We start from the raw sequence: 27,498 nt of genomic DNA, 5'->3' as shown, positions 1-27,498 counted from the left end.
TGATCATAGGGTCCTATTGCTGAAGATAACCCCTATGTAACTCACCGAGCACAAATAACTTAGGCCAGTGACTACCTAGAGCCTTCACCCTACTAACTAGCGTTGATGATACTAGAAGGTACGCTTCAGCAACCAAAGAAAGGTAGACAGCAACCCACGTACAAACTCTTGGATCTACAACGGTGACCTGTCTATGTCACATGCTGGTGCAATAGAGGCACAAAACTTGTGGGAGTAACCAACCACTCTCTGATTGGAGTTAAGTCCACTGCATACCCAGCACTGTTTTGGTGCCGAGGAAGCTGAGGCTGAGGCTTGATAGGTCAGGGACCTAGGGGAAAACCAAATACTACTGTTGTGCTTATGGAGAGTAGCAATAGAAGGACTCCCAATAACATCCTGCTATACTCATAGATCAGGATCTTGTTCAGCCTCCATCAGAGAAGCTTCTCCCTGCAGTAGATGGGAACCAATACAGAGGCCCACAAGTGGACAGTGGACAGTGCACAGAGTGACATTAGATTATTCAGACTCCATTAGACCTGTGCTCTTGGGATTCAGGGACCTCTGTGGAAGAGGAGGTAGGACATACATAAGAACTGGTAGAGATAGAATAAAGGCCGTCTGGACACAATAGGACTGACACACATATAACTCACAGATACTGAGACTGCATGCACAGGTCTCAAGCAGATGGGATCTCAGTACCCCATCCCTAACCCTAAAGCCATCTGCAATTGAAAGCCACTGGCCAAAGATCAGTTTTCTGCAATGGAGTCTCACTGGATATACAAACCCCATTTAAGGGGCAGACATTGTGCTGTGCAGTAGATGACTAACACAAAATGAACTCAGTGGTATTGAAGATATATGTGTGTGTGTGTGTGTGTGTGTGTGTCTTATAATCTTTTGTTTGGGCTTTAACCTTACAGGTCTTATATATTATGGTTCAAAAAAGGGCAAAGGGAATGCAGTACACAGCCAGACCCCTATATGCAGGTCTTTCTCACTTGCAGATTCAATTAAATACTCAAGACACAGAAACAAACTGTGCCCATACTGAGCATGTATTGCTCTTTCTCATCAGCGTTCCCCAAACACTTGGGGAACTACTGTTTACATTGTATTTCACATTGCATTTGGCACTGAAAATCATCTAAAGTAATCTGGCATCCATAGGAGCCTGTGTGTGTTTCACGTGCAAATACTACATGATATTATAGTAACAACTGCAGTTTCTTCAGCTTCAGTATCTGCAGGAGGCCTGGAACCAATGTCCCACAGAGAGCAGAGGACTATTGTATAAACACAGACACACACAGACACACAGACACACAGACACACACAGGCACACACACACACACACACACACACACAAAAGACATACAAATTCATTGTAAGAAAAGGATCAAAGAAATAGTCTGTTTATATTCATTCTTGCTTATGTCTTTATAAATAAGCTCTGGTAGGAGCAAGGAAGTAATGGGAGCAATTGCCTTTGAGAAATGAAAAGCGAGAGAGGACAGCGGCAAGATGGAGCTCCACATGAATATCTTCCTGGTGCCTTGATTTGAGAACCACACATAGATATGTATCCCTTACTCAAAAAGAAGAGAAAGGCTCTGAGAAACAGAATTGTTAAGAAGGCTTGCAGAAGGGGGATGGGAGGACAAGCTGGCCAGTGACAGAGAAACAAGGATTCTTGCCATCCTCAAGACCCCAGGGAGGCTGCACAGAAAGTCTCTCTGTTCATCTTGTACCAGCAGGACACTTACTCCTTGGCTGGCTCATTGCAGGATGAGGCTGTGAGACAGCGTAGTGTAAACTACAAAGGCTGTTCCCTGCAAAGCCTCTGTAAAACTCACATAGGTTTACATTCAAGTGGAATCTGGAATCGCAGAAAAATTCCCCTCTCACCTCTCTTCCCATTGTCAGTGCTCCCCGAAGCCAACAGTTCTCCGGAGACTTGCGGGGACAGCTCTGTGAATACCTTCTGTGTTGGAGGAGTCTAGGGAGGGGCTCCTGTCACAAGACTAGAGAAGTCTGAGCTAAATGCTCCTTTGCAAGTCACATCAGCAAATGTATGAGCACCAGGCACCACTGTCAGCATTATGCAGAGGCTGAGAGGGTGAATGGGATGCAGGCACAGAGAAAGGAAGGGCTTACTAAGCTTAGCCTGCCAGTGACTCTGGACAATGCTTCTGTGTCTTCAGAGCCCAGAAAGCCCAACTTGGTATTGCTAACATACCTGTGTTACAGATGTGGAAAGGCAGCACAGAGAAGTCAGTTCAGTGTGAGGACACTCAGCTGAACTGTGGTCCTTTGATTTCAAAGTCCTGGTTTAAGTGTTCCTGGGCCTCAGGCCATTTGCATTCACTTTCTCTGTGCTGATCTTTCCTAAGCCATCCAGGTGATAACTCAGGGCATCCATTCAGGTCTCCACTTCAGTCTTGGTGTCTCAGGGAAGCCTTGGTATCTGTGCCCATGCACATCAATCCCACTCTGCTCCTTCCTGCTGCTTGGTGTCCTCCCAGCCCTCACTAGCATGAACACCATTAATAGATAAAAACAAGTGTTTATTTCTGGTATACTATCTATCTTGACTAATGTGGGGTCACAAGGCCAGCCACTTGGCTCTGTGTGCTGCATTGAGGCCAGCACTAAGAACAGAGAGAACCTGATGAGGGAAAGGCTGTGCCTTAGGGTGAATCTGAGGGAGTCACAATACAGACACACATCCACAGGGGACAAGAACTTCCAAGACTGGCACAAGGGGAAGCCATTTGGCTTCCCTGGGTCATTCAGGTAAAGGGACATGGGTCTCTCTTTGAGGGACTGAGGTGGGGTAGCTGTCGGTACAGACAAAAGGGTGGAAGGAAAAGGGAGTCTCATTTGAGAATATGTCTACGTCAGATTGGCCCATGGGCAAGACTGGGGAATTTTCTTCTCTTTTGACAAATCATTTCTTTAATTTTTGAGATTGTAATATAATTACATCATTTCTCCCTTCCTTTTCCTCTCTCCAAACCCTCCCATATATACTCCTCCCTTGCTCTCTTTCAAATTTACAGCATGTCAGCATGTTCTCTCTCTCTCATATATCTATTTATCATATATGTATATATATGTATATATGCACATACACTGTATAATGTTACTTGTATACTTGTATATATGCTTTTAGGGCTGATCATTTGGGATTGGATAATCAGTTGATGTGCTTTCACTGGGGAAGACTCCTCTTCCTACTCTCAGCGTTCCTTAGCTGCCTGCAGCTCTTTGTGTGGGGCTAAGGCCTCTTGCGCTGTCTCCCACCTGCATCTCTATTGTTTTCCTTCAGCTTGTGTTTATAGGCAGTCATGCTGGTCAAACTTTACAGACATATCTCTGACATCCTATGAGACAGGAGCTCATGGAGAATTCCCTGCTCCTCTGTGTCGTCGGATCTTTCCACCCCTTCTACAATGATCCCTGAACCTTAGGTATAAAGTCGTAATTATATCACTTGGGACTGGGCTTCACAAGTCTGCATTTAGACTGGTTATAGTTTTCTGCAATGGTCTCCTTCTGTTGCAAAGAAAGATTTGTTTGATGAGAGGTGAGGACCCCACTCATCTGTGGCTATAAGGACAGACATTTAGAAGGAAGCTAAGGATTATGCCAATTTAGTAAAGTGACAGTTGAAGGTTCTCCTCCAAGATCCATGACTTCCCTGGGTAGTTGGCTAGGTTTCCAGCACCACACACGACTTCCCACTTGTTGAGTGATCTTAAGTCCAATTAGAAAGGTATTGGCCACCACCAAGTTATGCATGCCACTGCTGACTCTTAGGGTTACTAGTCTGTCATGCTGGCCATTGCTGTGGTCTATAGATGTCATAATGGGGTAGGATTATTGGTTATTTCCCTCTGGAACTTGCATGACACCTTGTCTTCTAGTGCTTTTGGGTCAGCTCCATCTCCAGAGTCTCTGTGCTCTGTGTCCAAGGTGGATGGCATCTTCAGCAATCCAGACTTACTTCCGCCTCTGAAGGGCAACCAAGTACAATAGCAATCTTCCATAATATTTTAATGTCTTTTGGACAACCCTTAACAACCCAAAAGAGAGCTTCTCATGCCTGGTATTATTTTTGCTGCTGTTGCTAGTCTATGGACCTTAAGGGGAGCATTCAGTCCAGATGGGAACATTTAATTTAAACAATAAATGTCTATTTATACAGAGGGCTACATGTATCATAAATACATTTTAAGTAGATAGTTAATAGCATGATTCCTTATGCTTTTTTTAGACATGCCTATTTTATCAATTCCTTCTATATCTATCCCGCTCCTTCTCCCTAATTACAGCCTCCCATTTTCCCATTTTCCTGATCACATCACTTTTACCCTGTTATTCCCCTTTCTATTGTTCCCTCAGCTCCAACCCTGTGGTGGTCCCTTTTTATTTTCCTGGTTTCTGCAGTTACTACAAACTACATACTCACATCTGAAGATTTAACTAGGACCCTCAGATGAGAGAGAGCCTTATTTTTCTGGGTGTGAAATCACTCAGTATGATCTATTCCAGTTTCTGTTCTGTTCTGTTCATTCTATTCTATTCTATTCTATTCTATTCTATTCTATTCTATTCTATTCTATTCTATTCTATTCTATTCTATTCTATTCTATTTCAACATGATCTATTCTAGTTTACTTGCAAAGTTCAGAAGTTCACTTTTATGGCTGGATCATATTCCATAGCGTTCACGTACCACGTTTTCCTTTTCTATCCATCTGTTGCACTGGTTATAGAGTGTTCAGGTGGCTCCAATTTGCTATTGCGAATGTAACAACCATGAACATGGCTGAGCCACCATCTGTGGTATAGGTCATCCAGTCCTCTTGGCATATGCCAAGGACTGGTATACCTGGGTCGTGTGATACATTTAATTTTGGCTTTCTGAGACTTCGCCACACTGATTTCCAGGGTGACTGGACACGTGTACGATCTCACCAACAATGAGTAAAGGGTCTTCTTCCCCTCATCTTTTGTCCACTGCCTTGTTTATCTTGCCATTCTTCCTGGAGTAAAACAAAATCTCAAAGTTGTTTTGATTTGCATTTACCTAATTGCTAGGGATGATGAACATCTTTTGAGGTATTTCTTAGTCGTTGTTGATTAATGATTGATATGGGAGGATCCAGCCCACTGGTACTACCCTTGGGCAAGTGGTCTTGGGGTATAGAAGAAAGCAGGTCAGGGATCCATGGAGAGCAAACTAGTAAGCAGCATTCTTCCATGGTCTCCGCTTTAGTTCCTGCCTTGAGTTCCAACCCCAACTTCCTTAGTGATGGAATGTGAATAGAAGTTAAATAAACCCTTTCCTTCCCAAATCGCTTTTGGTCATGGTGTTTATCACAGCAACAGAAAGCAAACGAGGGCACTGTCATGGCTAGGAACTTGTTGTAACATGTAAGTGGCATGTTCTCACTGACTCTTCTGAAAAAATTCCTCCAGGACTTACTTGTGCTAATGAAGCTATGGCTCATTTTGAAGACACTGAAAGTCCCACAGACAGTCGGACTAAATCAAGTCTCAAATCTGGATATCCAGGCCCAAAGTCAATCGCTTTCTAGCACAGTTGCTGGAAAAGTCCCATATGGATCTGATCCCATTAGAATTTACTGGAAGCTGTCATAAAAATATAGATTCCTAGTCTCTATTCCTGGCACAATCCACTCCATGAATCCAGAAGGAGCCTTCAAAATCTTTTTTCCTAGACCTTCCCAGAAGATTCTAGAGCACATCCAGGGTGGAGGTATTATCTTCACCTCACCAAAGGGGAGACCAGGCAGGGGCCACTGGGAAGTAGGGAGGTGGGAAGATAGTGGTTTATTCACATGCAGCAGAGTTTGTGAAAGTGTGCGAGATGGTGGACTGAGGGGAGGAGGAACCTGAATGAGAAGGGGCGCTGTTGGTGGAGCTGAAGGGCATAGGCATGGTGCACTCTGGACAGTGTACTTCATGTCAGCAGCTCCGATTCCATAAACTCACCCTCTGGATCACTTAAGCATAGAGAAATGCAGGTTTGACAGCCACACCTGGGAACAGATGCTCCAGGGATAGTTTGGAAGAGGAGGTGGGAAAGGCTCCTGACGCAAATAAGTCAGGCAGCCACCTCCCTTTCTGGCCCCTAATAACAGACACCATTAACTGGTGGCACTTTTCTCAGCCAGAAGGTCTTCAGACTCCTAAGGCTTGGTCTATGCTCTCTGAGCAGTGGAGTTTGCCAAAATGGAAGGGAAGCCAATATACCACTTGGGTCTTGTGTCTATCTCTCCTGATGCTGACATGAGAGCCAAACTAAAGCCAGGCAATTTCCTACCTTAGCTTCCAGTAGGCCTTTGAAGGGCTAGCTAATCAAACACACACACACACACACACACACACACACACACACACACACACACCACACACACACACACACACATACACACATAATTCTCTGAGGCACCTTTAAGGTATGAAATATGTCACAACATCTGAAAGTGTCACTTTCTGATTTAACTCAACAAACATGCTCCCCAAGCAAAATGCAAGAATGAATGCCACTTTTAAGGTGATTCTACAAGCAGAGAGGTGACATGGTAGCATCTGCTTCTGCAGCGATGTCTCATGTATACTGGAAGCCCTCCCTAGCCAGGGACCTTCTCCAGCACAGGAGAAAATTCTCCCACTTTGCCAACCTGTTTGGCAGGGGTGGAGGTCGCTAAGGAGTGTGGAGATAGTGAAGGGGATACCTCACTCCCCTTGAAATCTAAGGACTGAGAAAGCTAACATTGTATTCGTTCTTAACAAAAGTTGACTCACCTTCTCAATCAACATAGGGATAAATCAACATGTTCCTGTGGGCAACATGGGAAAGCTCATGCATGCGCAGTGCTGAACCCACTCAAACCCTTCAGTTCCTAGGACTGAGATGGATGGAGCCTAGCCCTCCGATTGGGCTCTGCAGTCCACTCCCTTCTAAAGGACTGCATCCAGCCAGTGGATAATGGATAAGCATTCCACCCTGGCTACTGCCTTTGTCTTCCCCAGCTGTGAGCAGCAGGTTACTGGTACAGTAGATGACTTTCTGGTTCCAACCTCCCCTCTAGCTACTATGTGAAGGCTTTGCCTTGCTAATACAATATTATCTTAAGATTCACTGCCTGGCCAATGGCACCATGGTAACACAAAGACAAGGCTTGTGGGGCCCCCAAAGCAGGCAGTCAGGTATCTGTGAACATAAGAAAGATCTATGGGGTTTGACAAATTGTAGACATGCTACTTTTATGACTTCCAGATTGGGATAGGATCAAAGAACAACTACTCTCATATTCCTGTCAGGTGATTTGACTGTGGCAGTTCTACAGATCAAGGGTGGGAGGTTCCCAGCTCCTATTTAGAAAAAGTGGCACAGGCTCTGAGTACCTGACCTCCCACTGGAGGAGGGCTCCTGGGAGAGCTGTCATTCCATCATCAACTGCATGGCTGCTTTTGGCCTCTCACTAAAGAAAGTCTCAGAATAGTTCCATAACGGTTGGCTTCTGAACCTGTCAGCTCCACTCTCACATTTCACACACTCCTGACTTAATATTCAAATGTGGCTTCCTTGTTATTTTAAGTGAATTCAAAAGTGACAATTCTTTTAGGCCATTAACTCCAACACTTCCTCAGTGACTTTGCCTGTGGTTTGGGGGGTTGGTCTTAGAAGTTGAGCTCCAGATGTATGGTGTTTAGGGATAAGATCATTCCAAGGACATAGCTAAGCAAATGATGACAGTGTTTGTCTCTAAGAGGATAGTCTCTAAGAGGATAGCAAGATCTTCTAATCCCACAGGGCAGTGGAAAGAGCAGAAATTTGGGGCCATCAGGTGACATCGGGCTTTCTCCAGTCAAGTCCTGGTCGTATGTATCCTTGTGGCTCCTCAGCTCCTAGGACACTGACTTCAGGCAGGGCCTTAATATGCGCTGAGTGCATGAACGACTGAATGAAGGAAAGCCATCCTTACACAACTGGAAAAGAAGATTTCTAAAGATCCTTACTGCAAGTGTGCACACCTGCTATTCATGGCTATCTCCACAGCGCCTGTGTGCTTCTTCCCCCTTTCGGTGTTTCTCTACATTTTCTGGTCATGTTTTCTACAGGATTGATTCAGAAGTTGATGCTGGTCGGTTTTGGAAAGTTAGCAGTTACCAACACCTTGCCCACAGAGATGAAGTCAGGAATAGGGAAATGAGGTCAATGAGGGCTGAAGTTTAATTCTGATGTTCTGTCATGAAGCGCTAATAAACGGGCAGTCTCTTTGCCTGATGTTTCTGAAAGCAGTGCCAATACCCTTGGTGGTATTGGGTCTGACTGGAAATGACATGGGAAGAACATATTAAAATCCAGCTGTAGAAAAGTAGAAAATAATAATAGTAATAGTAATAGTAATAATAATAATAATAATAATAATAATATAACAAAACAACAACAACAGGGGATGGAGAGGGTCATAACGGAACATGCCCAAAGCTGGAGCCTCTGGTATTCTTAAAGTCAGTCTGTGTGACTGCCTGGAATATTCTGTTAACTTGCAACCAAGAACATTATGTTATGGCCAAGCTGCAGGTACCCTAAGACCACTGAGGAGCCAGTTGCAACGTAGACCACATAAGGCTCTTTATTACGAGCTCACCAGCAAGGTCTCTCACACTCTCACTGTCGCAGTGGTGTAGAGTGAGGCCCTGAGTCTAGGGGTTCAGGGTTTCTATTGTGGTTATAGCAAACTCGGGGGTTTCCATATGGGTTAACAAGTAAATATTTTAAAAACTGCATTTCTGGTGTACTCTGCGGGAACCAAACACGGGGACAAAACCACCTGACGAGCAGGATGGCTAAGCTAGCTATTCTCTGTAGGATGTCTTAGGTTATCTATATGAACCTTGACCCTGCTATCACAGCCTGACTGGCTGTTGCTAAGGGTGACGGGTTGCCATAGGATGTTTGCTCAGGAGGGCTCTCTGAATTCCTTCCTGGAATTGGAGTTTAGCCCCTGGTCTTGCGCAAAATGGAGTTTCTTCAGAAATGGAGTTGGTTGGGCTTTACAGTTACAATCAGCGATAAAACAAAGACTAGGTTTTTAAAGTCGGTAGTCAGGCCTAGGCGAAGCTTTTGTGAGGAATGACATCAAAACTGAGTCCGATGCTTCTCAGCTGCATCAGACAGGTGAAAGCGGTGGCAAATGAGAGCCACTGAAAACCAAGGCCAAGCTTTCATTGTTTCCAGACTGTGGGTTTGTGTCTTGTCTCTCTCACCAGCCTGTCTGTAAGTTGCAGGTGGATGTGGGCCACGTTACCTTCATTGTTGATTTTTAGTATTTACCACGAGAAGCACCAGACGATGCTGGCTGCTTCAGTGATGGTAATACCGAGAGTCTGATGGTGCAGCCGAGAGTCTGATGGTGCAGCGCGGGCCTGACAACCACATAACAGGAGGTGGTTCACAAGGGGACCAACATCTACAAAGAATGCCCGGATCCACAGTGCCCACCCATCTCTTTTTAGAGATGTTCTGCAAGGCTTTGATCAATGTGGCTTTGGTATCCTGTCTGTGATATGTCCTTCATTTTTATAAATTCATTAACTTGGGGGCTCCCGATAACAAATGCCTAATTGTCTGATGTAATAAAGAACTTTGTATTAGCATTTTGTCTAAACTCCGCCCCACAGTTACCTGGCAACAGCCAGGTATGCCTGACTCACTATAACAGGGGCTACTTACCCCCTCCTCTCTCTTGCTCTTACCTTCCTGCTCCCCCTCTCTCCCCATTCCCTTCCCCCATCTCTCTCCATGTGCTTATGGCCTGTCTCTACTCCTCTCCTCTCCTCTCCTCTCCCCTCCCCTCCCCTCCCCTCCCCTTTCCTCCCTCCCCTCTCCCTCCTTCCCTCCCCCGTCTCTTTCTCTGACTTTCTCTGTCTCTACTACCTTCTCAACTCCCTTCCCCATGCCCTGAACAAACTATTCTATACTATACCGTCATGTGACTTCCCTCAGAGGGAAGGGATGCCTCAGCATGGGCCCACCGAGGCACCCCCTTCCCCACACTTCACCACAAATCCATAAAACATATCCCCCTTCTCTATATCTTTTTTTATAAACACATCACTTTGTGTACACCATTAAAGTTTGTATTAAATAGCTCAAACTATCTCCTGCAAATAAGGTTTTACGATTTTAGATCTAAAAGTAAAATTTCAACCTAATAGACTATGGTAAAATTGATATTGTGGATATGTAGTTTGCGATGCTCTCTCTAGCTTCCTTAGGATAATAAAAGTGCTTTTAAGAAATAAATTAGGTGGCCCAAGGTCACTTAGAAAAAGAGGAGAGGAATTTGAGCCGATGACTTGTATTTCAGTTCACTCCCAGTAGTGGCATTTGCTCGACAATATTTATTGGGTGGTTAATGTACGCATGGCCATGTGCAATGCCCAGGAAGGCAGGGAGCGGCGGGCATTTCTTCCTAGGGATATTTTGTTGATTTACTGTCAGAGTACTTCACACTCCATTAGGAAACAAACAAACAAACACATCCAATTACTAAGTCATTAGCACTGTCTTTTAAAATCGAAGATGGGAAAGTAGATCCCTAGATTGGAAAGGGTCCTTAGAGACGCACACAGCCCCTAACTTCACAGCTGGGAGAGCAGACTCACGAATAAAGAATGAGGTGGCCCCACACGAGCCTGCACAGAGAAATGAGGGCTGTATATCTGTGAGGAGAACTAAGCTGGAGAGTGCCAAGGGCAATCAAATCCGTTAGACAAAAAAGTGACAAAGGCCTCGGTAGCTGGCACAGTTTTTAAATTTTTAAACATGAGAGGCATATATATGTCTTACATACTGACAGAAAGCACACGTCAGGAAGGGGAGGTAGACTGTGCTATGAGGTAGGGGCTAGTTTGTGTATTATGGGAAATTCATACTCTCAGATTAACATATGGTTTATGTGTATGGTATGTGTGTGTAATGTGGATGCATGTGTATAGAGGTCAGAGGTCAATATCAACTTACTTTTTTTTTTTTTTATGAGTCAGAGTTTAAGTGCACTTAGAGCCCACTGATTAGGCTAGACTGGCTGCCCGGCAGGCCCTAAGAATCTTCCTGTCTCCACCCTGGTGCTAGGATTAGAGCCATGCACAATAGTATTTTACATAGGTACTGGGTTCTGAATTCAAGTTCGTATGCCTGTGAAGCAAGCAGTATGCTGTCTGAGGCATTTCCTGAGACCCACGAATGTTCGGTTTTGTGCATCTCTATACGATTATAGCAAATACGTGCATACATGTGTATGTATAATACAATACACTCTTACCGATTTATGATAGAAATACATGCTGAGAAATGTTTGTTAGGCGATGTGTGCTCATGCAAACATCAGGATATACTTATATAAACCCAGATGGTACAGTCTAGCAGACACATGTGCTACAGGTCCACGCTGATGGTACATGATGTCATAGGTCCGTCTTTGGTGGAGGTGCCATTATGTGACAAATGACTACCGTGATAAGCAGACAGACAGGTACATGGAAAACCTGAGACTGTAATTTTCGAAACAGGGTCCAATCATGGAGACCTGGCTGTTCTAGAACTCACTGTGTAAACAAGACTGGCCTTAAACTCAAAGAAGCCTACCTGCCTCTACCTCCAAGGTGCTGGGATGACAGATATATGCCACCGTGCTCAGTTTCCCTTTTTTAAACAAGTAGAAAAGGAGTCTTGAGTGCTTGCCTGCGGGCTAAGTACTGGCTTGCCTCTGGACACCGGGATCTTACGTCTACATGCCACCCAGCCCTTTTGGAGAAGCTGCTGCCCTTGTTAAACTGTGGTTCCCTTAGAAAGGAGGGAAAGACAGCAGTGGTGCCTGTTTGTCAGGGGTGTGGTTAGAACCTGAGCATTAGCCAAGGCCAGGGCGGGTCCTCAGTGGGCAGCAGCAGCAAGACAGCATCAACACTTAAGACTGTTTCCTAGCAGTGAGCCTAGAGGAGCGCCCGCCCCGGCCATGGTGCCGCTCCATGCTGCTCTTTCTTCTAACAGAGAATACTGGGCCAGACAACCGATGCCAGAGAGAGAGAAAGAGGGTTGGAGGTAATAGCCATTACCGCCTTCCTGACAGGAACTGCTGGGTGGCCCAAGCTCACACATGATCTATGTGTCTCAAAAGTCACTCCGAGTGAACACTGTATGTTCATTTTTCAGCAGTTCATGTCAAATGCTATTACAGCCCTGGGGTGACGAGCAAAGAGCATAATTCACACAAGTCAATACATTCGCCCTCGCTGCCCAACGCACAAAAATGAGAATACGCCCCCAGACCGAACGTCAGAAGGCCCCCCTCTCTTCTGGAACATTCCCAAAATGGCTCACAAGGGTCAGTGGTTGCTGCAGATTTTGGATGGGGGACAAGTGCAGAGTTAATCCCTCTCTGACAGAGACTGACAGAGATAACCCTCTCCTCGATGAAGAGAAGTCCTCTGATTGGGCAGGAGTGCTGCTTATGAGACGGCTCGTGTGCACTACACCCCCAGCAAGGGCCCTTCAAGAAGGCAGGCCATTAAAGACTCGCAGCGGTTTTTTGCAGTGTTGGTACTCACAGTATGATTTCCATATTGGAGGCTGGTATTCCTCAGCATCTAGAATGAAGACAGAGAGAGAGAGAGAGATCACATCAGACTGCATGTCAACCTGCCAGCCCATGTCTTCCCTGGAGGAGGGACAGCCTGTCAGCTGGACTCACATCCAGCCCCAGGGGTCTGTCCACTCAGGAAAAGAATAGTCCCAGGCGTAGAGGCGGAACGTGCACGGACCACTTGTGGACCCATCAACAGTCTCTTTGGATAACTTCTATGACAGCATAAACCGTTTTAACAGTTTTCAGAGTCCAGTAAATAAAAAAAAAATGAATTAAGTAATTAACTCAATTGTACTCTCTAGTGATCCTTTCAAATGTATTTACTCAACTTGGCATAAGAAACACATAATTTATCTCTCAGCTTCCAGCCAGAACTTGAGTCCATTTATTAAGACTCGAGGGCAGGATACAAAGTGGCAAGCACACAATATTAGAAGTGGAAAGTTGTGCCGCCAAAGCCACTAAACCCCTAAGGCCCTGGGCCTGACAGCGGAGACACTGATGGCACTATTGAGATCTCATTGGTTCCTTGAATTAACCCCAGCATGCGACTTAAGACCATTTCCAGACTGCCCGGCAATTGCAAGTGTCAGGTGAAGGAGTCACAGGAGAGGGTGAAGTTGTTCCTCTTCTCCCTCAGAAGCGGGCATCGGGAAGCAACTGCTCCTACAGCTCCTGGCCTGTGGTGGATGGCTGAGCCTGCTCTCCCCCACAGTTAGCAGCCTTTAAGCTCACAACTCTGAGCTTAAGAAAACCCATGCCAGCCTAAACAGCTGCGGGAGGAGACTTTGTCCCAGGTTACTTGTGGCTCTGAAGGAAGCTTGAGTTCTCTAATTCAGCGCCTTTAGGTAAACAAGCTCTGTTGGGCGCTCCTCATGCCCAACCATAGCTGCCCTGTCCCTTCCTCGTCCTTAGGCTTTTGCCCTGTTAGGATTTTCCTAATTTTGGAAGGAAATCACTATCTGAGAAAGTTTTTCACCCTGAGGAAAAATGTGCTATTGATCTACACTGACTCCAAAGTGATAAACTTCCCTCCAAATCACTTATGCTTGTTTAATTTAAATCAATTTAATTTTACAACGAATATCTTTTTCCTTTGGCCGGTCACCTCTTGGGGCTCAAAGGTCATTGTGTACCCTTTAGAAATGGGGTACGGGAGAGTACAGTTTGTCTTGTGAGCAAACACTGGCATTGACTCTTTAGAAGTTTGTTCCATATTTATTTATTTTATGCATGTGACTGTTGCCTGAATGTAGGCATGTGCATCACCTATGTGTCCGGTGCCTACAGAGGTCAGAAGAGGGTGTCTATCCCCCAGTTATGGATGGCTGTGAGCCGCCATACAATGCTGGGAATTGAACCCAAGGCCTCTGCAGGAGTAACCACTGCCCCAACCTCTGGGCTGTCCCCACAGTCTGCTGGCATTAACTTTTAATACCAAGTAAGAGAACAGTGTTTCATAATAGTAAGCTATTAACCTAAGTAGCTAGTTCATTTCACCCCATTTGTACAATAAGTCAATGTTAAATATCAGCATGAATGTTTATAAAATACTTTCTAAATCAAATAAACCAACTTGCTGACTTTTCAATAAAATTCTTAAACCACCCATCCCACACCTCTTCACCAGAAAAGTCAGTCCCTATATATACTCAAATGTGGAAATCACCTCCAAACATACTTTTCAAAGATAAGTAAAAAACAGTACAGGCAAGGGTGTACACATGTTTGAGCATTCACACATACATAGAAACACATACAGACACATACATTATACAGAAATTAAATCCCTAGACACTACCTCAGACATTATAGGTAGGGAGAAATCTGTGTACCAGCAACATCTTACCATTTCAAGAGGGATTATTCTATGAAGTCAGTACACCCCCAGGCTAGGTGTGGTCAAGATTATTCAGTACCCAAGCACTACTTTCTGTAGATTGAGGGAGGTTCAGAGGCAGGGGAAGTAGCTCCCATGGGGATACAGTCCTGGGTGTGGCTTCGATTTGCTCACGTCAGTTTCTATTAGACAACCACACTATCCATGACAGGCCTGTCCTGAGAACAACTCAGTATGGCGTTTCACCGGGCACAGCCTCCCCATTAACTTTCACTCTGGCTGCCTGACTTGCTCAGTAAACATTTCTCCTTTGCACTTGCTTCCTGATGTCAAAACAGCTCAGAGATAAAAAAGCTTCCCAAAGAAACTAAGGATCTCAACAGCCCCTGGCCGGAACCCGCTAACATCTTCCCATGTGTACACTTCACTGCCGCCTGCTCTGTATGGAACCTGCCTTCTCGGAGTCCACTGCATGCGCTTCCCACATCTCACCCGGTGACACCAGCCTCTGTGTTCTTAGAACAAGGAATGCCTTTCCGAGTCCCTGCCTTTTCTCTGTGGACGATCGTCATAAAACGCTCACTAATAGGCCTTGGCATGGCTCATTTGCCCCATCATGTAGGGCTCAGCCCAAATGTCACCTCCTGTGGGACTTGCCCTTAACCCAGTCCCTCTCATATCACACAGCTTGATTTTCTACATAGCCTCTATTACCATAGAGATTGTTTATTGATTGCTTTTTTTATGACTGGGTCTCGCCCCACTGTTTGTCAAACTCCATTAAAGCAGGAACATTGTCTCACTTGGCATCAGCAGGCCTTAGAAAGGTACCTGGCTTATTCCAGGCCTTCAGAAACATGCCAGAGAAACACGGGCGAGCTCAGTGGCCACCCCCAAACCCAAATCAAAAACATCTTAAATAAATGTATAAATACATTTATGAGGCCAGGAGAGGTGATATAAGCCTATCGTCCCCGCACTCAGGAGGTAGAGGCAGCTGAGGGTATCTGTGTGTCCAGGCTGACTTGATCTGTAGACTGAACTCCAGGCCAGCCAGAGCTATACAGTGAGACACTATCTCAAAAAAAAATTATAAATGATCTCTCAGGGTGCAAAGCCGTCTCCAGACAAGCACTTCTGAGTGGCATGAAGCAGCCTTGCCTCTTACACCATGTCCTAGTGTTTGAGGGGGATTAACTTAAAAAGTGACCATATGATGCTCCCAAGGGAGAACCGTGCTCGAGTAAAGTCCCCTGATGGCAGTGGGCTGCTATTACTTGTCACTGTGATGTCACCATGTCCGGATTCTTACCAGGTGGCTCACAGCTATTGTCTTCGCTCTCTCCACAGCAGCCATTGACTGTCTCCATTTTCTCAGTCCTGGGGCCTGTAATTAAGTTCCAGGGCTGTTGTCATGGAAGCTTCTTCTTTCCCATAGAGGACTTCAAATCGAGAGGCCATTTGTCACGCCTCAGTGGAACGACTGTAATTACCTGGCCTTTGAGACACATTCCACAAGCCACGGCAGTACACTGCTCAGAGTCTCCGGTCGAGGGACAGCGCACATAATAATTTTAATATGTCATAACAAATCTTTAGTTGCTTCCAACACCACCTCACTAACAAGAGAGCTATTTGCACCAGCTGTACCCAATACGTTTCCACGGTTTACTTCACTCCTCGATGACGGCGTTCACTCTTAAATCAGCTGACACTTTCCACTCTTGTCTCTTTCTTCCTTTCCCAGATACGCGGCGTTCTCAGGAATCTCGTGAAGCTGTTATGTAGTCGAGCATGACCTGGAACTTTGAATCTTCCTGCTACTGCTGGGATTACTGATTTTTACTACCTCTCTAGGATCATGTGGGGTTGGGGATCAAACCTGTGCTTCCTATATTGCTAGATAATATGCATTTTACCAACGCAGCTACATCTGGAGTCCCACTTTCCCTTTAAAGTTTGGAGTAGGCCCCCGAGGTCATTTAGTTTTCCCTCATTACTTGGCAAATGGGTGAAAGGAGACACAGAGGTATGCAATGGCTTCCTCAAGGTCAAAGCAGGTGAGGGGCAGAGTGAGCGCTGGTTTTCAGGACCTAGATTCATTTATCTGTCATTCTTCCCGGGCAGGCCCTTTGAACCTACATATATTGAAATGAAGAAAATGATATTTTCATGTTACAGATTTATATTTTGATTTTTGTGAAGCTTGGAAAAAAAAGTACAAAACTGTCCACTGGGTCATGGCAGGACCATCCTGGTTCTGTGTGTACTCCCCATGCTGAGGTCCAGGCAAAGCCCCTGGGTGAGGCTGCCTAGATTCTGCCCACCTCTGCCCTTCACTGGGAGACCTTGGGCAGGTTATCTGTTCTTTCTGGGACTCAGTTCTTCAACCTATCAAAAGTCAGTGAGAATGTGCCCCAGCATAAAGCACTGTGGCAATGTGTATGGGAATATTTTCATGTGTATTAAAATATTAGTCTGTAAAGAGAAAAGATCCCTGCTCCCGATCAGTACAGCCAGAGAAGCGACCAAGACAAGCAAAGAAAGAGTAGGAAAAAAGTAAAGGGGCCAAGGAGAAGGCTCAGTGGATAAAGGCTTAGAGTTCAGAATTCTAGAACCCACATGAAGCTGGATGTGGTAGCAAGACAGGAGCCAGGAGCCAGGAGAATCCCCAGATGCTCGAGGCCAACCAGCCTGGGTTATGAAAGGTTGGACACGAGATTTCATATCAAACAAGGTGGAAAGTGAGGACCGACCAAAGGTTGTCCTCTGATGTTCATGGCACAAGCATGCTCTCTGCCCCCAACAAAACACACATCAAGCACACGCTAGAACGGACAAAGATCCTGAAAACCAGAAAGTAAAGAATGAATATGGGACAAAGTATGAGAATAACTAAAATGAAATGCTTTTCTTGACTACAAAGCAAACTCTATGCTTTGTAAACTCTACTCTTAAAGCTACCATTCCCTTTAAACCAGGAAAACATCCTGCCACACTGTGACTAATAAAGCAATCAATTTCTTATCACGGAGAGGATCTTGCTCTCCTTTTGAGATACCATTCTAGTCTGTAGACTGCCTATCAGAACTCATAGGAATTTTTCTGCTTTAGATTCTGAGATTATAGACATGATTTACCACCTCTTGGTCTAGTATTCCAGTGTGTGTGAGTTTGCGTCTCTGTGTGAATGTGTGTGTATGCATGTACATAGTACATGCACGTTCATGTGAGTGGACATGTGTATGGGTGTATATGTATGCATGTACTGTGGAAAATGGGGTCACCTTTGAGTGCTGTTCCTTTGGTGATTATCTACCTTGGGTTTGAGACCATTTCTCACTGGTCTGAAGCTAACCAAGTAGGTAAGGCTGGCTGGACAGACAGCTCCAGGGACCTTCTTGTCTCTGCTTCCCCAGAGCTGAGATGGTAAATGTGGGTTACGATGCCTGGCTTTCTAAAGATTTGAGTTCTAGGAATTGAGCTCAGATCCTTTTGCTTGTTGACTGGGCCACCACCCCAGGAATAAACAAACAAACAAACCCCTATACCAGAAACACAAATCACCATTAGACCTGGTACTGAATGGGCAATCCTACTCTTCCTCTGACTGCTTACCTGCATCTTGTAATTGTCTGTTCATATTGCTTGTATAAAAATAAAAAGGAATGGGAAATAAATTTGTAGGTGTGCTAGGCTTTTTGTTGCTGGGTTTTTTGTTTGTGTTGTTGTTGTTGTTTGTTTGTCTTGCTTTTAATGCACTGCCTAAATAAGGCATCACCTCAGGAAGGAGCTGCTATAACAAAACAAACAGAACCAGTTCTTACTTAACACAGACAGCATTGGTACTGATGAGGAAGGAGGGGCAACAGAAGGAGAGCGCAGAGCCATGCATGCTACCCTGGCCCAGCTTGTAAAAACCGTGTGACAGAAGCATGAATCAATCATCCTAGACAGACTGGGCAGCAGCTAGCTCCTCTCAGTTAAATGGGATAAAGTGGGAAAAATATATGGATGCTTAGAAAATGATCCAAGCCTTAAAAAAATAGGTTACAGGGCCAAATAAAATCATCTATAAAGAGTGTGAATAATATTCTGAATATGGATGGGGAATAGAAGGGGAGGGGAGGGAAAAGGGGAGGGGAAGAAGACAGGAGAGGGGAAAGGAGAAGAGAGGGGTGTTGAGAGGAGAGGAGAGGAGAGGAGAGGAAAATGGAGACTGGAGGAGGGGAGGGAAGGAGAAGGAAGAGGAGAGGAGGGAACTGGAGGACAGAAGGAAATGGGTTAATGGGACAAAGGATACAAGTAAAACTTGAAAGTGACCTTGAGGAAGGCATACCTGCTGAGGACCTAGACATTGAAGGTGGCACCACCATCATGGTATTTGGGGAAATCAAATTCTGGGATGAGCCCAGAGAACGCTCTTCAGTATGTAAAGCAGCCTGGGGGACGTAAGGCTCTTAGCATGTGTGAGAAGACACCAGACTTCTAGATGAAGTAAACAGCAAGACTAACACTTGTACTGAGAGCTCACTAAACTTAGAAGTAATACGCACTTACTGCTCAAGACGAGAAATGCAATAATATAAAGATGTGTCATTTTAAAACTCTCCTACCTCTGCGAAAATGTGCTATTCATAGATTTATTTGTGATTTTTTTAAACTTTTGCTCTGTGAGTAGTTATAATAAAAGTCTACAAACTTTTAAATTATTGTATATTATATAGAGAGATATAATATATAACTACATAGTAATGTATGATTCCACAGTTTGCTATTTGAATTTTAATGTTGTTTTTCTGTTTTTCTTGTTTTATTTTAAGGCAATGTCTCATAACAGTCACTTCTCCTACCTCAGCTTCCTATGTGCTGGGTCAACAGTTACATGGTTCCCAGTAGCTCAGGGCACCGTTTCATAGGTAGGTAGCTATATGTGTGTGTGTATGTATGTGTGTGTGTGTGTGTGTATGTGCACGCACATATAGGTGTACACACATGCGCATATCTTTCTTTTTGTTCATATAACTAAATCTTGGTCTCAGTGTATGAGTTTCCTAAGGTGCAAATCATCGTTTTCTGTACAATTTCCCAATAATAGACATTCTGGCTCTTTTCAAACTTTTGCTGACAGAAACAATGTTTTAACTAAACCTGCGTTGCTCAAGGAGCGGAACTCAGATGAGTGAAAGGTCTATGTGTTTTTATTTCAAAAAGCTTTTGTTTACAGAAAGGTTTATAGAAAAGGTGTGTTAACTAGAAATCTCAGAAATATGTACAAGAAAGCTGAGCTCCCTACACCCCCACAGGCTGGTGTCTGAGCTCCCCACCCCCCCACAGGCTGGTGTCAATCCTGATCTTATTCTGTGGTGCCTCTAAGACTGAACAGATAAGACGGTATTTCCAGAGCACCAGATGGAGACACAGGAAGCTCTATTGGAAACATGGCCGTGACCTGACCTGAAAATCCAGGAGTTCCAGGTGTTTTGTCAGCTGCAGTGGGAAGGCTGCGCATCTCAAGACAGGAGAAGCCATCATGGTGGAATCACCAGAGGAGCAAGTGTAAGGAATGTGGGAGCTGACTAATGAAGACAAACGAAAGATGGCATGTGTTCTACCTGGGTAAGTGACAGCCGAAGAGGAACCCTGTAAACACCCAGGAGAGCACCTTCCACCCCCTGGCTCAGTGGAGAGTGACACGAGGGGTGGAAACACTCATGCCAGGCTTTGGAAATGAGGAGCCGAGGGCGCATTGGTCCAGAGAATGATCTAACAAGGAAGCTGGAGGAGCCCTACCTTCCCCTGAGACTGTCTCAGATAAAGCTGTGTATTTGCATCAGGGGATCTGTCTGGGAAATAGGAGGGTTGGGTGGGTCCCACCTCCCCATTCCCCTCTCACAAATGCCAGCCCTCCACTGCCAGTTTTGATTTACTGATGCACACATTTGCAAATGGGAGGCAGTGGGGCTTCTTCCAGGGAAGCTGGGTGAAAACAGGTTCTTCAGTCAGTCCTGGGGCAGCCACACGATGAGAAGGCATTGCAGGGTTTGTAGTGTGGTTAGTCATGGGCGCAGAATGTGTTGGGATCCAAAGCAAAGGCAAAGAGCAGGAGTGGGGTGCTGCCTCTGTACACACTGCAGTGCGTCTGCGACTCCCGGCCTTCTCGAGGTCTGAGGTGCCTGTCCGGCCACTGTGCAGCCGAGCAGTGGTCTTGTTACAGCAGCCAAATGGTGCCAGGCCCAATAAACTGCCGCAAAACGTTAGACGAGAAACTGTCCAGAGATTTCTCCCTAACACTTCCCGCCTGCACCGGTTCTCTGCATTGCCTTGAGAAATGGGACCTTCTGTGCTTTCTCTTTGGAAATGGTTGGGGGTGGGGGGAAGAAAACTAGAGTAAGAACAGGTTTGGGCTTGCATCCACTGTGAAGCACAACAGGTGTTTTTCTGTTTGTTTGTTTTTCAATTCGTTTTGAGATTATAAACCAATTACGTTATTTCCCCTTTCCCCTTCTTCCCTCAAATCCTTCCACATACTCCTTGCTCTCTTTCAAATTCACGGCCTCTTTTATTAATTGTTATTACATCCATGTACATGTATGTGTATATATACACGTACACACACACACACACACACACACACACACACACACACACACACACATATATATATATATATATATATATATATATATATATTCCTAAATGTAACCTGCTCTGTCTGTGTGTGATGTCACTTTGGTGTATGTTTTCTGGGCTGGCCATGTGGTGTTGGATAACTACTGGTGTGCTCTTCCCCAGGAAGACCATTGCTCTCAGCGTTCCTTAGTGGCCCGCAGATCTTTGTGTGGGCGTGAGGCCTGTGGGCTTTCCCCATCATCTACCTTAGCATGTCTATTGTTGTCCTTGCTCCCCTCAGGTTTTAAGCAGTCCTGTTGGTAAGACTTTATGGGTGTAGCTTTGGTCGTTCCTAGAAAACCCAGTTCCACAGCAGATTCCCCGTTCCTCTGGCTCCTACCATCTTTGCACCTCCTCTTTCACAGTGATCCCCAGCCTCAGGCTTGGGAGTTATTGTGTAGATGTACCTATCAGTTGGGACTAAGCTCTGCAATGCTTTCGACTGGTTGTAGTTTTCTGTAATGGTCTCTGTCTGTCTCAGGGGCTTTACTGGAATGAGCTCCACATTCAGGGAAGAGTTAATGAAGACAAACCCCTGTAACTTGCCAGAATTTTCTAGGTCCTCAGGCTGGGCCTGAAGATGAACTACACAGAGATAGTAAGGTCACAAAGAGCCCCGAGCTGGAGTCTCTGGTCACTAGAGGGCACTGGGGCCACATGGAGCTCCTGACTCGGGCCACTGATGCTGCACTGGGATTACTGAGAGCCTTCCATCCAGCAAGGGCTTACTGAATAAATACCAGGAGCCCAGGTTTGGTTGCACCAGCACATAGGAGAGAGGGCACAGCAAGAGGCTGTGGTCCTTCCTTCTCGTCTCATCCGCCTGCCTTTTCTCTTATAGCTCAGCCACATTGGCTTTCCTCTTGGTCCTTGGATGCATCAAGTTAATGCATGTGGTGTCTGCCTTCCGACTGCCACATGACCAGCTTTCTAGAGTCTGGGAGACTCTTTCTAATTCCTCCCAGGGCTTTTGCTTTCTTGAGGATGTGTGACTGTGTGCATGTGAATGTCTCTGCTTAGTTATCTCTGTTAATCGGTGACCACCACAGTGAAAGCAAGGGCCCTTTTTACCTCGTTCTATGCTGCCTGTGTTACTTTTAGCCTACTGGGTCTCTTTTGTGAGTTTAGGCAAAGATACTTCTCCTAGGGGACGTGGACCTCAGATATAGATTTGTAGCCATGCTAAGAGGTGCCACGCTGAGTTGGGTACAAATGGTACAATTTGAAATTTCCTGACTACTGTATGCTAGGACACAGCAGGCACTCAGTCAAGTGCTGTCTTAATGAAAGACAGCATACATTCTGTGTGAGAAGGATGGTCAGAATGCTATTCCCCAGACTTCGGAGGGTGGGTCTAGCCTGGTCATTCTATCCCATCTCAGGCTTGGGCCAGTCACCTCTGACCTTGAGTAGCACTGCCCAGGACCCTGCAATAGCAGTCACAGAGGAGTATAATTTAAACACAAGGATGAGGGTCCTAGAGAGAAGGATGAGTAAGGCCAGCTTGTGATACTATAGCATACTGCACCTGCTTGAAGGGTCACTCAACCACCTAGACACAAAACACTACAGTGACGAGGACTACCTTTTGGACAGACAGGCTGCTGAAGCATGACACACAAACCGAGATATAGCCTAAGCCAGACAAGCCACAAGAGCTGAAATGGCCTAGTGTGCTGGCTAAGGCAGATGCTGATATGGAAGGTGGGGCCCCAGGGTGACTAGAGATGAACTTAGAGAAGTAAATAGGACTCAGAAAACCAAGAGTTAGAAGAAGCTAAATACTCTTTGCACTGAAGGGAGGAAAGAGGTAAACAGGAAAGATGCACCCAGTGTGTTAGCCACAAAGATTATTCCAGCGTGGGTGTGAGGAAGGGTTAGAGAGGGAGGAGGGGGGTGAAGGAAGGTGAGGGGCAGTGAGATCAACCAACCAACCAATCAATCAATCATCTGTCTGCCTATCTATCTATCTATCTATCTATCTATCTATCTATCTATCTATCTATCTATCGTGTGAATAGTATGAGCTACGGCCATATCAGTGGAAATGGAGGAAGTAATTTTGACAGACATTGACACAGCAAATGAGTACAGCTTGGGATAAACTGGTTCTAAGCAGAGAAAAGGGGCATCCACTGGCCTGGCAGAGGAGGGATAATTCTCTATGGCCTTGGCAGTGGGAAGGAGGTGACTTCTTTCCTATAGCTGGGAAAATCATGGGAGAAACAGTCATGGCAGATGGCAGTGGCCCTCACTTTCCCCTGTCCAAAAGAAGCAGTGACAGGATGGCTGAGTGAACGAGTCTGAGAGGCTTGCAGTCCAGACAAGAGCCTGGGCCTGGGTATCTCTGAAGGGAAGCCCACAAGCAGAGGCAGCTGCAGACAATGAAGCGCAGGGATGACAGAGGGTCAATGCTCAGTGCATGACCGGCCTCTGAAGAGCCCGGCAAGAACAAAGCCAATGGAGGATGTGAGAAGAAAATGAGCAGAGGGCAACCAGAGAGGAGAGAAGACACGACAAGGCAAAGCCACTCAGAAGGGGAAGTGGTAAGAGGGACAGAGCCTGTTCCGGTGAGATAGGCCAGGCAGGGAAGCAGTGCTACTGTAGCAAGAGGCTGTGGGAGGGTGAGGGTTGATGATCTTGGGGTAGATAGAAGCCACAGTGTGGTGAGATGAAGGGGAAATGGAAAAAACAGAACGCATGTGTGGGAGCTGTGGCAGACACAGAGACAAACCCTACTAATAAGGGGGGTGAGGGCTTGAGGTCCAGGAGCACCAACTCAGCTGCCACCTTGATTACCTTTGCCAAACCACCCCGTTCTCTCCTGCATCCAGGAGCCTCTTCCCCCTTAGTGGCTCCTGGGAAAATGTAGACTTTCCCCAGCCCTGTGCAGCTACATTCCTGGTAGGACTTCCCTCTCTGCCATGACAGACTTTCTTTCCTGCTACTTCTTCAAAGACAGTCAGTCTCCCAGCCTTTAGGCCTCTAGCCTGGAGAACTCTCTCCTTCACCGCTTCCCTCCAGAAGCTGCCTGCCTCTTTACAAATTCCTTTCAGCAGAGGAATGTCTTCCTGGCTTTCTTCCAAATCCCTTCTGGGCATTCATTTATTCATTTAACAAATATTTACCTAGAGCATAATGGTCTACTTGGCACAAAACATTACAGTAGACATGGGTGCAGAGAGTAAGGCAAGATGCAGAATGCAGACACAGGAATCAGCTATGTGTCCAATTCGTCCGTCCATCCATCCATCCATCCATCCATCCATCCATCCATTCATCTATCTGTTCCCTCAATAAGCACTGCATCTGTTTGCTAAACCAGCCTCTGGCCACCTGTACCTACCATCATAACATGAGATAGGATGTGACAGGACAGACATGATGTTGTAGGAATGAAGAAGAGAAACTCTTTTAGTCGGTTTGTTCCTTGGTATTTGTTTTTGTTTGTTTCTGTTTTGTTTGTTTGGCTGCTTGCTTTGTTTGTTTCATTGGTTGGTTGGTTTGTTCATTTCCTCAAGAGGTTAGCTCCTGGCCATGACATACTGAATTCTCATGAAGTCAGTTGTTAAGTCACAGCCCTGGTACTGTAGCTACTAGGAGGCAAGGGAAGATGTGGTTTTGTTTGTTGGTTTGTTTGTTTGTTTGTTTTTACCCACATTCAGAGTAAAAAGATCCTGAAGGATGAAGATAGGAAAATTAAAGTTCTCCCACCAACAGTAGAATGGCATGTTCCAGACTCTGGTACAGGCTCCACGCATGTATTACCTTACATATTTATAATTATCCCAAGTTGTCTCTCCACCCGCTGATACAGCCATATCCACCTGCCCATCCAAAGATGGAGCCGGCCGATCCCCTTTAGAGACTCCCTAGTTTACATCACATGAGGCTGCGGGTGGCTGTGTCGGCCAGTGGCGCAGCAGTGCAAGGGTAGAGCCAGCACCTCCCAGTGGTAAATACCTTTATGTCCCAGAGAGGAGCAAAATGAACTTCAAAAAGGTGAAGCCACTTTCCCATGGCCATTTGGGAGGTGGGATGTGGAATTTAAAACCAAATCTGCTTTGCTCTCGAGCCTATTGACTGGGGACACTATGGCCTCAGTCTCCCAAAAGGCTCAGCCATGAGCCTTAAGATGTGCAACTCCTTCTAGTCTGCTGCAGTCACACAACATGGCTTGAATATCATGGAAAATAGCACAGAAGCAGACAAATTCCTGACATTATTCAATTTTCTGCCATCATTTAGAACTAAATGTGGAATCTCACTGAAGTGGTCTCTTTCCCTCCCAATCTTCCTTTTTCTCTCCTTCTTCCTCTCTCATATACCCTCATCTCACCTCACCCCCGTACCTCTCCAGTTCTTTCTCAAGGGCCTTCTGTGTCCCTGTGTGGCACCAAGTACCCTGTATGGCTTTCCCAGGCCTCATCATCAAGGCGCGCTCAACCTGTGCTAGGCCCAGCTTGTCAGCTCACCACTGTACTGGCAGCAGATGACTCTGAGTTTTCACAGTCATTCCTCACAATGGACCACTCATGTAAATTGGTGTAGTTAATATAATTGCAGTAATTCATACCAAGAACACGCACCCATCGGCAGCCTCTCACTCACTCTGACCCAAGCTCGCCAGATCACAGTTCATCTCACAGGCTGGAAACAGAACTGAGGAATTTGCCAGCTTGAGAAGGACTGAGTCATCCTCTATATATGGATCCTAGCTGGGGTCCAGAGCTCTTGTTCCTAAACTGACAGGATGTCGCAAGACAGCAGTGGGTGTCGTGCCCCTGCTCCTCTCACGGTATAGTGGGGGATACTCATATTCCTTCAGCCCTCACCCAGATAGGCTTCATTCCCCTCATCTGCCCTGAAGTAGCATCCAGGCGGCATGCTTTACTTCTTACCCTATTCTTAAAAATGTTTTTTTTTTTATAAACTCAACTATGGTAGTCACACGTGGCAACTTCCCTGGAGATTTGTGGCCCAGAATTTGCAATAAACAAAACAGTTATGGAGGAGATTCTGGAAACCTAAGACTATGTCTGCCTACAAAGAAGATGTGGGTAGCTGAGGTCAGGGGAGGCAGAGAGACTTGGTCTTTATGATATACTCTGTAATTTCGTTTGAATTAAAAGGAAATGGAGAAAGAAAAGATGAACGAATAAAACGATGGAAAGGGGGGAGGTAGAGAGGAGGGAACCTTACAAAGGTCGCTTATAATTACACTCTACTCTTGCAATTGTGGCTACACCTACGTGGTATTTATTGGTTTCCGTTAAATATATTTATTAAGTGGCCCCTGCAGGGGAGTAAAGCTATCATCAATTAAGATAACTTCAAGTGTATTGGTTATTTTGTAGAACATAATTGGGCTCAGAACAAAGTAAATGAGTAATCTAATGGTTAAGAAGACACGTGTGTGCACACGCGCTCACACACAGGTATGTGCACTGGGGTTGGAACCCAGGACACTGTACATACTAAGCAAGCACTCTTACATTAGAACTCCATTCCAACCCAAGAAAATGGTGTAGAAAATAAACTGTAAGACAAGGTCATCTTTCTGAAATGATCTATAACACTGGGCAGATACAATGCTGTTCTGGACACTTTACTCTCTACTGACAGCGGTCATTACATAGTGGCGTTTTCCATACGCAATACCTGGATGGATACAAGCTTGTACGTGGGTATACTATCCTACTCAGTAGGCAAGTGGGCTGAAAGTGGTGAGGTGTACTTGGTAAGCTGTGAAGCTGAGTACAAACACCAAGCTCTCTCCGAGTCGGAAACCATGACTTCTCCCTTCTAAAATCCTTGTAGTGGGCCCTTCACAACCCTCCCACACAAGCTCTCCCGAGCATTATGAAGTAGGCAGCATTGTACTATTACTCTTTAGCATAGAACCCGAGGTCCAAGGGGAATGTACCTTGCCCAAAGTTGGCTAGTTCATTTGTATCCATCTGAATAATTGCAGCCAATCCTATGTCACCAAATGGTCATCTTAGGAAGGCTGACTTATCATATTTGATCATGAGAATTGAGTACATTTTCTTTATAGTATTAAGCCTGTTACTGGATTTTTTTTCCCTGCAAGTTTTCAAGTAGCTGGTCATCTGTAGCAACTATGATGGGTTGACCTTATGACAGGTTGTCAGGATTAAGAGCTATCTATCTAGGACTGGTACAAGAACACACCCGCGTGTCTGTGGGCGCATTTCCAAAGAGGATTGACAGGTGAGAGAGTGAGTAGAGGGTTGGGGATCCACCTGAACATAGGTAGCATCA

General features: G+C 45.5%; 1 protein-coding gene across 2 annotated transcripts in view; it reads right to left on the bottom strand.

Annotated features, from left to right (window-relative positions):
* Positions 1 to 27,498, bottom strand: part of Chn2 (chimerin 2) — a 259,080-nt gene that overhangs the window by 108,573 nt on the left and 123,009 nt on the right. Inside the window, exon 2 of one of the 2 annotated variants that reach the window (NM_032084.2) lies at positions 12,664 to 12,702. In NM_032084.2, the coding sequence (NP_114473.2) occupies positions 12,664 to 12,702 (39 nt within the window). Of the gene's footprint in view, positions 1 to 4,483; positions 4,577 to 12,663; positions 12,703 to 27,498 lie in introns of those variants that run through there. The other variant, XM_039108464.2, reaches the window with a different exon arrangement.

The sequence above is a fragment of the Rattus norvegicus genome, chromosome 4, assembly GCF_036323735.1.
Source record: "Rattus norvegicus strain BN/NHsdMcwi chromosome 4, GRCr8, whole genome shotgun sequence".
Classification (NCBI taxonomy): Eukaryota; Metazoa; Chordata; class Mammalia; order Rodentia; family Muridae; genus Rattus; species Rattus norvegicus.
The sequence above is the reverse complement of the archived record's forward strand: the minus strand, read 5'-3'. Positions and strand labels throughout refer to the sequence as shown.